The sequence below is a fragment of the Castor canadensis genome, chromosome 2 (assembly GCF_047511655.1).
Source record: "Castor canadensis chromosome 2, mCasCan1.hap1v2, whole genome shotgun sequence".
In the NCBI taxonomy this organism is placed as follows: Eukaryota; Metazoa; Chordata; class Mammalia; order Rodentia; family Castoridae; genus Castor; species Castor canadensis.
In genome coordinates this window covers 147869893-147886352 of record NC_133387.1, presented here as the reverse complement: position 1 = coordinate 147886352, position 16460 = coordinate 147869893, and the positions used below count along the sequence as shown (strand labels likewise).

At 42.8% G+C, this 16460-nt stretch overlaps 1 protein-coding gene across 2 annotated transcripts in view; it reads right to left on the bottom strand.

Moving 5' to 3' along the window:
• Window positions 1–7961: 7961 nt before the first annotated feature.
• Window positions 7962–16460, bottom strand: part of Lipc (lipase C, hepatic type) — a 147301-nt gene continuing 138802 nt past the window's right edge. The window contains exons 9-10 of one of the 2 annotated variants that reach the window (XM_074066061.1): window positions 15186–15404; window positions 7962–10095 (exon numbers count right to left, since the gene is read on the bottom strand). In XM_074066061.1, the coding sequence (XP_073922162.1) occupies window positions 9978–10095; window positions 15186–15404 (337 nt within the window). In that variant the 3' untranslated portion in view covers window positions 7962–9977. The remainder of the gene's footprint in view (window positions 10096–15185; window positions 15405–16460) is intronic. The other variant, XM_074066063.1, reaches the window with a different exon arrangement.

Genomic DNA, 16460 nt, shown 5'->3' with positions numbered 1-16460 from the left:
GTGGTCCCTTATATGACCTTTTTTTTTAATCATCAATCTGTAAGCAGCAGTTGCTCAGGTTAAATTTTTCCCAAACAACTCCCTCAAAGGCCAGCCAGCAAATAGTCTAAAGCCCAGCGGCTCTGATAGATGGCATTGCAATTCTTGGTGCATTGTTTTGCCAGCAAATTGAGGGCTCTTGTAGTTTCATTAGTTATAATTTTAACAACAGCCTGCAGCCTGATGTTGCAGTTGAGCATATATACAGGGGTGTGATAGCCCGAGGACCCGTCTTCTGCCCAGGTGGGATGATTTACTCAGGAGGCCATTGGTCATATTTTTAATTGCCAATTTGTAAGACACCCCCGTTTTTGTCTACTTCATCTTTTTTCATGTATGGGGACTCCCAGTTTTTCACCTTGTCTGAGGGGAAGCAAGAAGAAGGATGGTCTGATTGAGCCTAGCACACAAGACCCAAACCAGCTTCTAGGTTGCACCGTATAAGCTTGCTTCCCACAGATCCAACATATCCCCCTGGGTGCCTGCCAATCTATGTTTGCAGTAAGATTGCCCCATGTTTTTTGGAGATTAGAAAAGTTGACCAGTGAGTGGGGCTGGAGCTCTGTTTGGTTTGGAGCTCCCCACCATTGGGTCTCTTGGGCAGTGTCATTGTAAAACTTCTGTCCTGAACAAGTTAAATTCCCCATCGAGGTGGAGAATTGGCCTCCTGGGAGGGAGATAACAATAATTTCTGACGATGGAAGTTTTTAGGAGCCAGAAGCCTTTCCTGTGTTTTGGGAAAGTAGTCTCATTAAAAGGCTCCCATGGGTCCAGATGCCTTATTTCCCAAGGCCAATGGTCTCCCATGTTGGTCCCCCGACAAACAGCATGAAGTGACATTTAGTGTCTGGGCTGTAGACTCAGTCAGTGAGAGGAGCAAATTTTTAGCTTTGGCAGAGATGGAAAATTCACCATTTGATGTATAGGCTCTTTCCCAAGCTAGGCCTCCACAGCGATAGCCTGTACCTCCACATCCACCTTGGTCTATGGCCACACATTCATCAAAGAGCAGTGACACTGGTTTATCAGGGCTAAACACCTGGGTGTGGCTGATGAGGTTTCCAGAGTTGCAGATGCTCTTGATTTCTGACCATTGCTCCCAAGGGCAGTAAGTGGCATTAAAGCAGATATGCTGATTACCATGGGAGCACACTAGATAGGTGGTGTGATTGTGAGTGCATGACCCGATGATGGTGCCTGCACAGGAACAGTAAGTATGGAAAAGTAAGGTCTTAGTAACAACACTTCCTGCCTGAGTAGTAGGCATACACAGGTCACAGGAGAAGGGCTCTAGGGCCATGAAGGGAAACCAGATCAGTAACAATAAATAGTAATTATGCATCCTGTCCAAAAGAGACAGAAGAGAGCAAATAAAAACCTTTCGCCATGAGTGCAATCAGCGGGGGTGGTTTCTGCCAAGTCTATGAAGGCAAGGGATGACAATGCATCACAGTGAGATAACTGGTGTGAAAAACAGCCCATTTGACCCATTGGAGGGTTGACTCCTCAAGCTTCTGCTATGAGTAGACTAGTCAGCTTCTGGGGGTGACTAGAGCAGGGCTGTCTTCGTCCCCTGTTGTTTCCTGGGAAGTGGAGTCCTGCCCAGGGAGGGCGCTTAGGTTCTGGAGAGTGACCCTACACAGTGAAGCTGGATCAGAGATGCACTCCCACTCAAGAGAAGCTGGCTTGACTCGACTGTGGTGGATCCAAGGAGCAATCACTGCTACTTTAACTGCAGTGGGAGTAGACAAGATAACAACAAAAGGGCCCCTCCAGTGGGGTTTTAGTGGGTGGACATTTTATTTTTTTACCCAGACAATGTCTTCTTTTTTTTTAACTGAGTAAAAGTACGATGGCAACAATATATTATCAGTATATATATGTCCAAGAAAATGATTTAAGAAAAAGTTAAAACCACCATCTTTAAGTATCAAAGGACATGTTTAGAGCCAGTAAAAATAATTAGTTTGTCTCTATTTAAGTAGAAGACCCTATCTGAAAATACGAGTTTGTGTCTGGAAGGGATTTAATGCCACGTGCATAAGAACCATTTCCTCAATCCTCCCTGCCTTGGTTATTTTTGAGAGGTCTGGCACCAGTGACTCCATTGGAACTTTGATGGCATTCCCCCCTTGTCTCCAAACTGTTTGTCTCTGAGCAGTCTCTTCTGAAGATCTGTATCCCTTCCAAGTACTAACCAGGCCTGAACCTGCTTGGCTTTCAAGACCAGACGAGATTGGGCATGTTCAGGGTGGTATGGCCTTAGACTGAAGAGCTTTCTTGATTGGTCATCATCAGGATTTGCTTTTTCCTGGATTTTGTTTGTTTGGTTGGTTTTGGTTCCACTTTGGGGAGGAAATAATGAGCAGATCAGATGGGAGTCAGTGCCAAATGGACCCTTTTGGCCAAATTTAAGCAACAAAGAGGCTTAGAAGGAGTGGCTCTTAGGCAGTGGGCTTCTAGACAAGTACAATACAAACCAAAATCCAACAAAAGTAGACGTCTAAAAAGCTAACCTAGTTGACACATAAGTAGTTATTAGAGTCATTTTTTTATGGACTTGATTGTAAATGCCCCAGAAGGATCAGAACTGTAATGACAAAAACTTAAGAGTCATGGTTAAAATTCTGATGGATAATTTAGCAAATAACAGAACAGTATTATCAGTACCACTAACTTTTTGTTACCATGTTTATCTAAATTTTGTATTTTAAAAGGCTTGATATACTTGAAAAGCAGAAATATATTTAATGTACAGGAACCAGCAACAGCATCACAGCTCTATAGAGGTTATATATACATATTAGTTTAGTTGTTGCTCTTGAAGTAAAACCTTAGATGTTTTCATCAGTTGGGGGAGGGGAACAGGGTCTGTGACCCCAAATAGCCCAGTCACAGACACATATAGGATACCCACTGCATTAGAATCACCCAAGACAACAGTAGTTTGACCATGAGGTCATCTAGAAAATTTTACATAAACCAACTCTTAAATGAACATGACTTACTTTAGTAGTCAAAACCCCAACAAAAATCACCAGAGAACACATGTAAATATTTATGGGGACTAAGTGTGGAGTCAGGAAACATAGTGAGCAAGAATCATGGCTCAGATGTTGATAAGGGATCATTTTCCAGATTGTTGACATTAACACACTGTTCATGACATACAGCAGGATCCACCAACCTGTAGTCAATGGAGCCCCCCTAAAATAACAGGCCCAATCTGATCATCTTAGGCCAAAAATTCCCTCATCCAACATGTGGAAAGAGTAGGACAACATCTCCACTCTGCTGAGTCCAATAAAAACTGGAGGTCTTGACTTCCAATATAGTGCTCCTTTTTGAGTTTATTTATTTTTTCTTTATCCTATCTGGAGGGTGCACTTTGGTTTTGTTTTTGGGTTTCTTTTCTTACTTTGCTTTGCATAAATAAATCTATCTGTGTCATATCAGTGTAGCAGTACTCCCTGTGCTCAGCTGCCTCTTGTCTCTCTGTGTTTTAATAAACTCTTGTCTTGAGATATTTGTGGATTAACCTGTAGCAACAAAAATTCCTGACAGTTATCTTGACAAAACAAAAACCATTTTAAGACAATTTTTTTGTAAATGTTATCAAGAACAATACAATATTTTAAAGGTAGCCTTGTTATGAGCTTAGAGAATTAAGTTTTAGTTTAATATCAGTACATTAATTTTTGACCTTACAAAACCTTTAATGTAACTGGATTTTAGTTAACTTAATCACTTACATAAGCATCTATAAGCTCCATCTTTTTATGACAACTTACTCTGTACCTTTATGACAACTTATTTTGTATCCCCTGGGGGAGCTTGTCTTTATCTTTTTTTAAAGTATTTTTTACTCTTTTATTTTAAAAACCATATCTTTAATATCACACACACACACACACGTTACTTGTTGAAATTAATTCATAAAACCTTTTAACTTAGAACCTTATATTTGTATAGGAAAAAATCAGAAAGAAAGCAACCTTAAAATTATTATTTTTGTGTATAAAAACAATTTATAGACAGCCCATTTGTTAACAGACCCATGTATTATAAAAGAGAATTAAATCCCAGATTTTGTTTATGACAGAATGTAACAGGCTATGGTCATTTTTAAGATTTGTGTTGCAAGCTGTGGCCTCCTTTTTTTTTTTTTTTTCTCCTCTGGGCTAAACCAGAGTGTTAACCCCTGAAGGCCTGCATCCTAGTGAGACCTGATTGAAATGTTTGAAAACCTGTTTGTTTTTTTTTTAAGTATCAGTAGAACAGAATAATAATTTTTTACATTACTCTATAATAAGAACTGTTCTCAAGATGTTTACATATTTATGTGTAAAAAGCCTAAGCAGTTTATAACAGAGATCTTTAAGATAAATACCCTGGTTTTTTGCTACCGTGAGTATCATATTAACCTTATAGCAGCAGTTTAAGAACCATTTTGAAGATGCTTACACCTACACACACACTGAGCACACCATTAGATGGATGCATAATCTGACCCGCCATTAGCAAGGGAAGCAAAGCAGCTCATGACTGTCTCAATATCAGACCACGTGTACTGTACCAACCTTTTGGAACAGTTTTTTTTTTTTTTTACCAGCAACAGTCAAAGTTGCTTCTTTTCTTTTTACCTTTTTAGGTAGGTTCTCCATGTTTATGCTCCCTCGAAGTAAAGGTGCCAGCAAGTTCAGTATTTCTGGCAGATTTTAGTAATCCTAAATTGTTTTCTATTTACTTTTTATTTTTAAGACATAAAAACTCAACTGAAGGAGTGTATTAAACCTTTCGTCCTTTTCTGTCTCCAAACATTTCATGACATGTACACTTTCAATTTACTGGACTTCATCCATGAAGACCTCATCTCAATTTTGTTTCCCTTCCTCTATCTCCCTCTCTCTACATTCACAACCTTTCTGCAACATTCCTTTTCTCTGAAGTCTGACCAGATCTTATGTATCAGTGCAAGTCCATCCTTTATGTGCTAATTTTTGTAAGAGCTCAGTGCTGGGCCTCAGTCCTCCTTCAGGATGCCCATTTTGGGTGAAGATGTGCAAACTGGGGCACCAAAGCTACCCACCAAGACTGGAAAACTCTGATTTCTCCTTAGTCTGCCCAATAAATTGCTTCCTGAATTTAAATAAACAACAAAGTCTGGGTTTTGAAGACCAATTTTAGCCTCCTGGCTTTTCCCATTCTCCTGGGTGTTAGGTTTTTGTTTGTTTGTTTTTTGTTTTTTTCACAATTACTCTGTAAACTTCATTAATCACAGTTTTATCTAGTGACCCTTCTGGGGACCATCCTACACCAAAAGCAGGTCTATCTGCTTCACAAAGGAATTTTACCTTGTTAGGAGTTAACTTAACTCCATAGTCGCCATTAAATCCCTTTTTAAAGTTATTAATCATACACTCCAAGGGAGCGTTTTTACTCTGATTTCCACCCATCTCCTCCCGTTATCAGACTGCCAGACAGACACAGAGGGTTGAGAGGTTTTGGAAGAGCGCTCACTTTGTCGGTCTCCTGCCCCCCTCCCTGGGATTTTGGCATTTCTTTGGCGGTAGTGAGTCTGCATAAACCCCAAACCCGAGGCCTGTTAGGGCTCACCCTTGACCTTATGAGTTTGCCATGGACCCAAGGATCGGGACACTCCTCACTTGCTTCAGCTGTGAAGCTGGGCCGCGTCTCAGCCCGCACTTTCACACTCACACGGCACAGTACTTCCACCCCACTTCCTAAACCTGAGAGACACAGTTTCACCAGGGTTACTAGTGGTTACTAGCAGTCTCTGGGAGGTGATCAGTCTCTCCTTCTGCCTCCTGGGGCAGGCCTGAATTTGAACCTGGGTTCTTACCAGTCTGATGAAGGATGCTCCCCGTCCCTCGCTGGTTCCTGTGCCTCATTGTGTTCCATTGTGCATCCAAGGCCCTCACCCCGACTTGCCAGGAAGAAGAATCCCCCTCCAGATCAAGCTGTCCATTGGTACCTGGTGGGATCTCCTCCTGGAGGTCCAGGGGTACACATCCCAGTGACAAGGGAGGTGATAACTCACCATCTCTGCAATCCCAGATGAGTCCCCAAGAAATGTTGTGGGAGTTTGCTAGCTGAGATACAGGACATAGTTCTATGTGACTTTCCCCTCCCTGGTGCTATGTGACCTTCCTCATGTTCAAATTTCTCAGGTTTTATCTCTCTGCTAGGCCATCCCTACCTCCCTGCTACTTTCTCAGGACTCAGGCCTAGTCTGTTTTCTTCTGATCCTCCTCTCTGCTACAATACAATTATGGACAGTCACAATACTTGATAATGGCAATAAATTAATATATTGCTGGCATGTGTATTGATGTACTGTCATTTTATCACTATTTTACAATGTACTTCTACTTATTAAAATGTTTACTATAGGTCAGGTGTGGTGGCTCACATCTGTAATCCCAGCCACTTGGGAGATAGAGAGTGGGAGGATCATGATTAGAGGCCGGGCCAGGCAAAACATTAGTGAGACCCCATTTCAATAAACTGGGTGTGATGGTGCTTACCTGTGATCCTATCAATGCTGGAGGCACAGGTAGGAGGATCACAAGCTGAGGCTGACACTGGGCAAAAAATGTGAGACCTTACCTGAAAAATAACAAAATCACAAGAGGGCTGGGTACGTGGCTCAAGTGGTAGAGCATCTGAGTTCAAATCTCAAACTTCCAAAATAAATAAGTTAATTAATTAATTAAAGGGTTGCCAGGTAGAGGGTGACTTTGGGGTTGGCATTGCTCAGTCTTCCTCTGCTTGTGTGTTTATTTCTCACCACTGGTCTCTCCCTTCATTCAGCCTGTGGGGCCACCAACATGGATCCAGCAGCTCTGCACCCAGGTGGGCAGCACCATCAGAGGCTCTCACGCCTCCAGGTGCACCTGGGGCTTGAACTCAGGGCCTTCACCTCGAGCCACTCCACCAACCCTATTTTTGTGATGGGCTTTTTCAAGATAGGGTCTCATGAACTATTTGCTCCGGCTGGCTTCGTGTGATCCTCCTGATTTCTGCCTCCTGCGTACCTGGGATTACAGGTGTGAGCCACCAGCACCCAGCTGTGATTTCCCTATTTGATGACATCCATACTCCACGTACTTCGTGGATGTTGGTTGATGAACATGTCTCCCCAGAGAGAATAATCCACCAGCAACAAAATTGGCAACACAAATTGCACATGCCAAGAGAAGCTTCAGACACATGGCATTCTCTGCCCAAAATGTTGTGATGTACTGTGTCACTTCAGTTTTCTCATAAAAAATGAAACAACTTCTAATTATATTTCCTGTGAAACCATTAATATCAGAACACATGACATGATAGAAACGTGTTGACATGTGCTCTTTATTTCCTTGCTTTTCTTATTGTGTGAAACATGACTTTTATGCCTAAAGTGCATACAGTGTGTGTTTAGTTTATAGAATGGTTATGAAAGTGAACATCTGTGTCAACACCACTCGCAGTCAATCCATCCCTAACCATGTAGTTTAGTTTCATTGTAGCACACCACATGCAAATGCAGAGCCCAGAGAAGTCGAAAATGCTGCCCCTCAAGCTGCCTTGCTGCTCCATGCCAGTCCCAGCTCTGTTCTTCGTGTGTGTGATTCTGTTCATCTTTTTCACTGCTGCATAACATTCCATTAGTAGGAATGGAACCCAAGTACTTGGGCTGTTACTGACAGTGAGGATTTGTAAATATTCTTCTACCTGTCTCCTGGGACACATGTGCACAGGCTCTGCAGGACATATAGCAAAGAACATTTCACAGTTTTTAAAAGAAGTGATATTTTGGATTCCTTCTAGATTGTTAATAATAAAGTATGCCAACCTGATGCAAATTGGTTTTATTGAAAATCTTGGTATTTTAGACATGAAGGAAAGAATTATTCATTTTAAGACCTATCAATTACAATCATACACAGTCACAGTATGCACGACTATTTTGTACTGTTTTGTTTATTTATTTATTTATTTATTTATTTGCAGTACTGAGGAGTGGACTTGGGACCTCAGGCTTGCTAGGCAAGCACTTTACCACTTGAGCCACACCCCACTTTCTTTTGCTTTTAGTTCTTTTTTCTGTTTGTTTTTGGTGGGACTAGAGTTTGAACTCAGGGCTCAGCACTTGCAAAGCAGGTGCTCTACCCCTTGAGCCGCACCTCCAGTCTATTTTGTTTGGGTTATTTTGAAGATGAGGATGTCGGTAACTATTTGCCCCAGCTGGCTTTGAACCACGGTCTTCCTGATCTCAGCCTCCCAAGTAGCTAGGATTACAGTACAGGCATGAGCCACCAGAGCCCAGCTTTAATTTGTTTTTCAGATAGCTCTCCTGCTTTTGCCTGGGTGGCCTTCAGACCTCGCTCCTCCTACCTCTGCCTTCTTGTAGCTGGGATTATAGGTGTATGCCACCACACTTGTCTGGGTTAAATACTTTTGTACACAAGATTAGCATTCAGGGAAGAATGTTTCATTTTGGAACATTGACCCAGCTGTTCTTCCTAATTCCCCTACCCTAGTCCCTTTAGTTTCATGGGTCTTTCAAAAACAAATAAAAATGAATCATGAAAAATAGCTTAAAATTGAGTGATTGAAAGCTGTATTTCTCCAAAATTTTTGCGATCGTGGCCCTGTTTACCCTGCTTTGGTGAAGAGCAGGTGAACTATGAGCTGTGTCCAGCAGAGCCTATGCACGTGTCAGGTTGTCTAAGGTGCCCGCCAGGTTCCTACTCTGCATTGCTTCACACACATATCCAACTGATAACCGTATCTAGTATCTGCTTCCACCATGTACTTTGTGACGGAATTTTCTGTATAAAACCTATTGCACTCACTGGACGGATTGAGCTGTGATATCTGACTGTATGCCTGTCAGTTCAAGCTGCCTCAGCAGGTGATCCTTGACTGGGAGATTTAAGCAATATTGACTTCTCACAGTGTGAGAAGCTTCTAGAAGTGCTAGAAACTTAGCCAAGGCCAAGGTGCTGGACACCTGTGTCTGGTGAGGGTCCACTTCATGGCTTGCAGGTGGGCATCTTCCAGTATCCTGGTGGACGGCAGAGGGCTCAGGTCTCTTTCCCCCTTCCCAGGGATTAACCCCATCCACGGGGGCTCCACTCTCATGCCTGAATCACTTCCTAAGCCCCAAGTGCAAGTCTAAGTCCACCACGCTGAGGCTCCAGTGAACTTGGGATCACAAACATTCTGTCCCTGCCAAACTCTGAGGTATTTCAAGTTTCCTGTTAGCTTTTGTTGCAAGCACTAGGAAGAGAGGAAGGTTGCATTTGTTTAATTAATAATTTAATAGTTAAAATAATCAACTGCTCAGCTTTCATTGTTATCACTAGTAGTTTTAATAGAATTCTCTCTCTCTCTCTGTATTTGGTTTATTGAGATAAATGTGTGATTTGTCTGATGTACCTATTAGTTTAATTAGAATTTTTTAGCGAGCTATGTTAAGGGATGTGTGCTTTGGTACACACAACTAGTGATTAATTATAATTTCGCTTAATTGAAGTGTTAGTTATGTAACAAAGGCATATTTTTTTTCCAGCATGATTTAAAATATGGTCAGAGTAAACTGGCAAGGAAGTATGGGGAAATTGACTTTGCTGTAAAAGACATTATAAATTAGAATAACAGGTCTAAAATGGATCTGACTTTGTGCTGATTTGCATACATTAGCATTTAATCAGAGATAAAATTGGGAAATTTTTAGTTTTATCAATACTGAAAATAGATGTATAACACAGCTTCAAAAGCTCAGTTTATAATAGCAAAGCATACCCCCTTTGAATCTAAACTTTATTCAAATTTATGCAATTTTCTTTATATGACTTCGGTTTCCAAATGAGACAGCCATAGTGTAGACGAGGCAGAGGATCCACTTGTCCTTTGCTCTGGGTCTCCTACGCTCCTCTCGTCTTTCGCTTCAGCTTTTTAGAGTGAACTTCGCATTTCACAAAGACCTTCTCCTGGATGGGGTGGAGTTGTACATCATCTGAGTTTTCTGAGCAAAATGTCATTCTGAATAGAAAAAAAAAAAACAAACAGCATTCAGTTTTAGATGGAACTTATTGAAGCATTTCAGCTTTTATCAAATACTACTCAAATTGTGTAATGCATGTGATGAGAGGTTTTTTTTTTTTTTAGCGTTAGATTCTTATGTTTGGAAATGTTTTTATAACTTCAGAGAAAAATAGAAGCTGAGTCAGTGAAGGCAGTGGGCTTCCTGGGGCCCTGCCCTGAGTGGTTCAGTTCTGGAGGCACAGCAAGCCCCAGGGTGTCTTCCTTTGTTCTCCCTCACTAGGGTTCTTCAAAGACTTGAGCTGGAGGTTTGTTTCTCTCCCTGCAGTGCCAACTCCAAGGCATACTTTAACCTCTCCTCTACCATTCCTCGTCACAGAGCAGGCTTCCTTCTCCACCTTGCCTTCTTTGTTCTTGAAGGTCCTGGGCAGCAGGCCACTGTCATTGCCTCTGTCTGGCTTGGCCCTACAGCCTGCCCTTCCTGGTACTGATGCAGACCCTGTCCAGATAAGGAGACCTGGACACATGTGTTGGGTCTCTCTTGGAAGCCAACCACCAGACGACTTTGACCTTGGAATGAGGGTGCCATTTGGTATCAACTTCAGCCCTCCTTCCTTCCCTCCCTCCCTTCTTTCCTTCCTTCCTTTCCTTCTATCTAGCTATCTATCATCTATCATCCATCATTGATCTACCATCAATCTATTAAGGATCTATTTATCTATCATCTATTATCTATCTATCAGAGATCTATCTATCTATCTATCCATCTATCCACCACCAATCTGTGCATGTATCAATCATCTATGTCGTCAGCGTATCTATCAGTCTATCATCTATCAATCAATCATCGTTATCATCTGTCTCTTTGCAGTCACAGAGAGTTCTAGTTTATGCTTATTTTTTCTTTGGATTACATCTAAGGCCAGATCTTTACTAAATCAGACTTTCAAATTAAAAAACTGATGTGAGTTAATTTATGAGTGCACTCTTGAAAATTCAAATCGTAAGGAAATACATGGAGCCAAATAATAAAGACCCTCTTCTCCACTGCCCTGCATCTCCCACACTCCCCTTCTGACTTTTGTAATTCAGTTTGTCTCTTTCAGACCTATCTTTGTGCATTTGCACACTGATGTTCATTATAAACAATGAAAGTAGGAGTTTGCTGTTTGTATTTTCTTTCATTTTTTTTTTTTCAGTCATGCGCAGCCCTTTTGCTTCTCAGTTATTTTTTTTAGTCTTGCTTTTTGCCTGGGCTGGTCTTGGATGGTGATCCTCCCACACACATCTCCCATGTAGCTGGGATTATAGACATGAGTCCCATGCCTGGCCACTGTTTGTATTTTCTACAGTTTTCCCTTGTCACCCATGAATATTCTCAGAGACCTGTTTATATCAGTACATAGAATTCTATTTCATTCTTTATTCCCTGCAGCACTGTGTCCCATTGTTGGGACATACCACAGGGCACTTAGTATTTTCCTACTGAAGGGCATTGTGAGTGGCTCAATAGTTTGGAAATAGTGCTGCAACAAGCATTTTTTGTACATATATTGCTTGTGCACACTTTTAGTCTGTGTCTAAGAACTCCAGAACTACTACAGATACCTAAAAGTAAAACTCTGGATCAAAGTATTTTTATAAGTATTATTAAAGTACATTATTTACATAATTAAAATGTTAATAATGTAAGTTGTCCCGGTGCCTGGCATGAGGTAGGCACACACTGAACATTAACCAGTGAGCCCCTGTGAGGCTTCTGTGATGTGCACTCCCCTAGCAGCTTTTGGAAATACTCTTCTCTCACCACGTTTACTAAGTCTGGATGTTATCTTTTTAAATTCCTAACAAACTGATGGGTGGCCAGTGATAATTTTATTGCTTTTTGTCTTGCATTTGCATGATTACTAGAGAAATGGAATGTCTTCTCATCGTGTTGAACCAATTACTTATGTCTTGTGGAAGGCCCAACGTTCTCTGTTCTTTCTCTTCATCCCACTACACAGCCCTGCTCATCTCTGCCTGAGCCTCTAAGGGAAGAGAAAATCACCTTCATTCAATTCCTCCATCAGTGGCAGAGGGAAAGTAAACTAACCTCCTTTTTATCTTGCACTTAGCAGAGGAATGAAGTCAATAGGGCTTATGTCAGAAGCTGGTGGTTCTTGCCTGTAATCCTAGCTACTTGGGAGGCTGAGATTAGGAGGAATGTGGTTGGAGGCCAGTTCAGGTAAATAGTTTGAGAGACCAATCTCTAAAATAACCAGAGAAAAATGGACTGAAGGTGTGGCTCACGTGGTAGAGTACCTGCTTTGCAAGCATGAAGCCCTGAAGTCCCATCAAATAAACAAAAAAGAAGAAGAAGGAAGAATAATCTTTGCATCTTGATTCTGGATTTAGGTCTGCAGAAGGTACTACAGCTGGTAGTTGTTCTTAGTCTCATAAGATACATATTACAATTCCCATTTATTACTGAAGAACTGAGTCTCACAGTGATGGAGTTATTATTTGAGATTACACAGGTGGTGAAGTAAAAATGTGAGTTCAGACTGGCTGATGAGAAGTTTGTATGATCCCACCTGCCATATTGCTTGGCTCACTACCTGTCTCCTGGGAATGCCTCTTGGCCCTTCAAAGTCAAGGTTGCAGCACAGACTCGGCAGCACCAACCTGCACCGGCTGTCTTTTAACTAGACTATGACTGCCGGGTTCTTGCAGTTGGAAGTGTGGTCCAAAGATCAGCAGCAAAACATCAGCTTGGAGTTTGTTAGACATGTGGACTGTCTTGTGGGGACAGTGGTGGAGCCCTTGTCTGGTGTGCAGAAAGCCCTGGGTTCAGCACTGAAAAAAAATGTGGACTCTCAGCCCATCCCCAGGCCCATATCTTAACATAGTCCCCAGATAATCTGTATGTACATCAAAGTTTCAGAAGTCTGGGGTGGAGCATACCATTAGTAAAATCAATTAATCTTGTTTTCCTAATTGGATCCTAGAGTTTCTTTATGCTAAGAGCCACAACTAAGATTTTTTTTCCTTGGCTGTACTAGGGTACGAACTCAGGGCCTTGGTGCTTGCTAGGCAAGAGCTCTGTCACTTGAGCCAAGCCCCCAGCCCATCAGCTCAGATTTTGGGAGTGCTCCCAGTGGTACTTGGCACTGTGTAGACACAAGGAGATCCTCAGTATTGACAACATAGAAAACTATAGTCCTGGACGCTGCCTCCCCTTTTCTTTGGACTGGGATTTGAACTCAGGGTGTTGTGCTTGCAAATCAGGTGCTCCACCACTTGGGCCATACCTTCAGTTCATTTTGCTCTGGTTATTTTGGCTGGCCTCAGACTGCAGTCCTCCCTATCTCAGCCTCCCAAGTAGCTAGGATTGTAGGCGTGAGCCACCAGTGCCTGGCAAGTATACCCCCTTTTAAACATGCACCTCCTGTGTTTGGAGCGTTTGATGCATCTCCGTATTAATGTCCAGCACTGCAACTCTGCTACATTAGACTAAGAAAGGACAAGGAACTACTGGAAGCAGCACACAGGAAACAAATGGAAAATGGCAAGCAGATCTGGGCGGGAACAATCACTGGTGATGTCCCTGAGCTGTGTGGCTTCTGTGAGCCTCGGGTTCCTCACTGCACAGCCACTGCAACCCCATGAGGGCCACTGGGCAGGTTACATGAGATTAATGCCAGGGAGTGCGTCATTCAATACCCTCCATACCATGGGAGTTCTCGAAATACCAGTCCCTTTCCTTTCTCTCTCCTCCTTCAGTCCCATCGGTGTGGGAACCAGTGCAATGGCAGTGCTGTGTTTATGCCACCTTGTAGGGCAGGGCACACAGAATGGTCATGGTGAACAGCCATCCAAACTGAGGAGTTACTTTCTAATGAAGAGAGCCTGAGTCTGGCTTTGCAGGGCCAAACAGTCAGTCAAGAACAGCCAGGTGTGTAAAAGGAGAGAGAAGTTTGATTCCCTCAGATTGATCACGTGGAGAAATCTGTTGGCAGACTGCAGAGTGTGCTCTCAGACATTGCCAGGACATAAAATCTCAGAGTGCAGTTGTACAAGGGACACAAGGGACATAAATCTGCCATAGGTTGGCTCCCAGCAGGGAAACCCAAGGGTGAGGAAGGTGTGGAGTTCAGAGGTGAGAAGCTCGCTGTTCTCCATCTCTACTAAGGCTGAGTCAATGAGAGAGAGAGATGGCTTTCCCAGTGAAGGAAGGTGGAGGAGGAGCTGCAAGTTACTGAATAGAGAAGTGGGGAGGTAGCAAAGGGCCTAGGGAAGCAAAGAGCTGTCCCGTCATGGAAATTACAGAGCTTTACAAAAGCACGGTTTCCATGGCAAACTGGGCTGGGTATCCCTCCTCTCTGGTGGAAATCTGTAGGAGTAGCTGGACCAACCTTCCTGTTCTTTCCTTCCTACACCACCCCACCTCCTTCTTGTCCCCAGGGAATTTGGGGCCAGGAGAGATGATAAAGCACACAAACCAGTGGGTCTTAAGGGTAGACCATTGGTTCACATCTTGATTAAAAAAAAAACCCAAAAAACAACCCTGCATCCTGGGTCCCTTCCCAAGACCTCGATGAATCACAGGCTCTGCACATGGGTCCAGGAATTCTGCATGTTTAATGAGCTTCCTTGGCACCTAAGATTTGAGAATACCCTAACAGAGAAAGATAAATTGGGATTGCAATCTGTGAAAAGCAATTCTTTAGGTCAACAAAGAAATGTTGCAGCTAACAGCAGATCCCGGGGCCAGAAGCACTGATTTCATCACTCATCTGCACACTGGAGTTTGAGGAGCCTTGGGCTGGAGAGGCAGTTCTCAGACTCCAGAGGGAGGTGGTGGTTCACTATGCACATGGGAAAGGCTGGATGGGGAGTGTGCAGACCTGGGTGTAAATCCTTGTCTTCCACCTATGGCTCTGTGGACTTGGGTGGATACATCACCTTTTGCGCATCTATACTCTTGATGCCATCTTTAGGGCATCAGAATACCCACTGCACTGGTTAATGTGAGCACTGAGCTGTGAAACTGCCTGGCATTGAAGATGCTGTACATGTTAGTTTCAGGAGGTCAAGTTAGCGGTCACCTTTGCTGGGTTTCTCCGGCTTTGGCTCGGATGGTCTTCAGAACAAGGCCTGAGTAGTGGGGCTTCGTGCCCCATGGGAAGATGGTCTGCACTGTGTTCCAGATGTTGGCCCACACAGCGCTGTTTTCCCACTTGAACTTGATCATGACCAACTCACCGATATCCAAGTCCAACGTGATAAGAAAGGAATAGGTTTTATTACTAGTAATTCCTTCACCCCTGGAAGACACAAAGAAAGCAGATAGTTCATTCAGTTCACTTGTAATGGCAGTGGTGCCAGGCACTCTCAGCATGTGTCCTGTTGCCTGAGTGACCTGGGATAGTACTTTTTGTCACATTTCCCTAACTAGTGTTTAATCACTTAGTAACAGACATGGTAATAGGTGTGGCTGGATGACAGGGTTCCTCGAGCAAACAAATTGGGAATATGATTCTATTTTCTGTGTTGCATATTACAAACGTCTGAGCCATCCTGTTGTTGATGTGGATCTAGTTAATATCCTGTAGCTTGGGCTGTTTCTTTCTAGCTTCTAGGAAGGAGCTGCCCAGGAGACAGTGGGTGTGGGTGATGGCTCTGGACGGTTCAGGTCTCTGTGGGTGATCAACCCCGACACCCACACCACACTCTTCTCTTCCCAGTAATGCAAGTCCCCCTGCTATATAAATAGAAAAATTTTGTAAAGCAATAAGGCATAACAGTATTAGAAAAACAACATAGAAAAAAGATGCATCATTTAGAGCAAGATTGTTTTTTGATTTTTATTCCTATGTGCATACAATGCTTGGGTCATTTCTCCCCCCTGCCCCCACCCGCTCCCTTACCACCCACTCCACCCCATCCCTCTCTCCCCCACCCCCTCGATACCCGGCAGAAACTATTTTGCCCTTATCTCCAATTTTGTTGAAAAGAGAGTATAAGCCATAATAGGAAGGAACAAGGGTTTTTGCTGGTTGAGATAAGGATAGCTATACAGGGCATTGACTCACATTGATTTCCTGTGCGTGTGTGTTACCTTCTAGGTTAATTCTTTTTGATCTAAACTTTTCTCTAGTTCCTGGTTCCCTTCTCCTATTGGCCTCAGTTGCTTTTAAGGTATCTGCTTTAGTTTCTCTGCGTTGAGGGCAACAAATGCTAGCTAGTTTTTTAGGTGTCTTACCTATCCTCATATCTCTTTTGTGGGCTCTCGCTTTTATCTTGTGATCAAAGTCCAATCACCTTGTTGTGTTTGCCCTTGATCTAATGTCCACATATGAGGGAGAACATACGATTTTTGG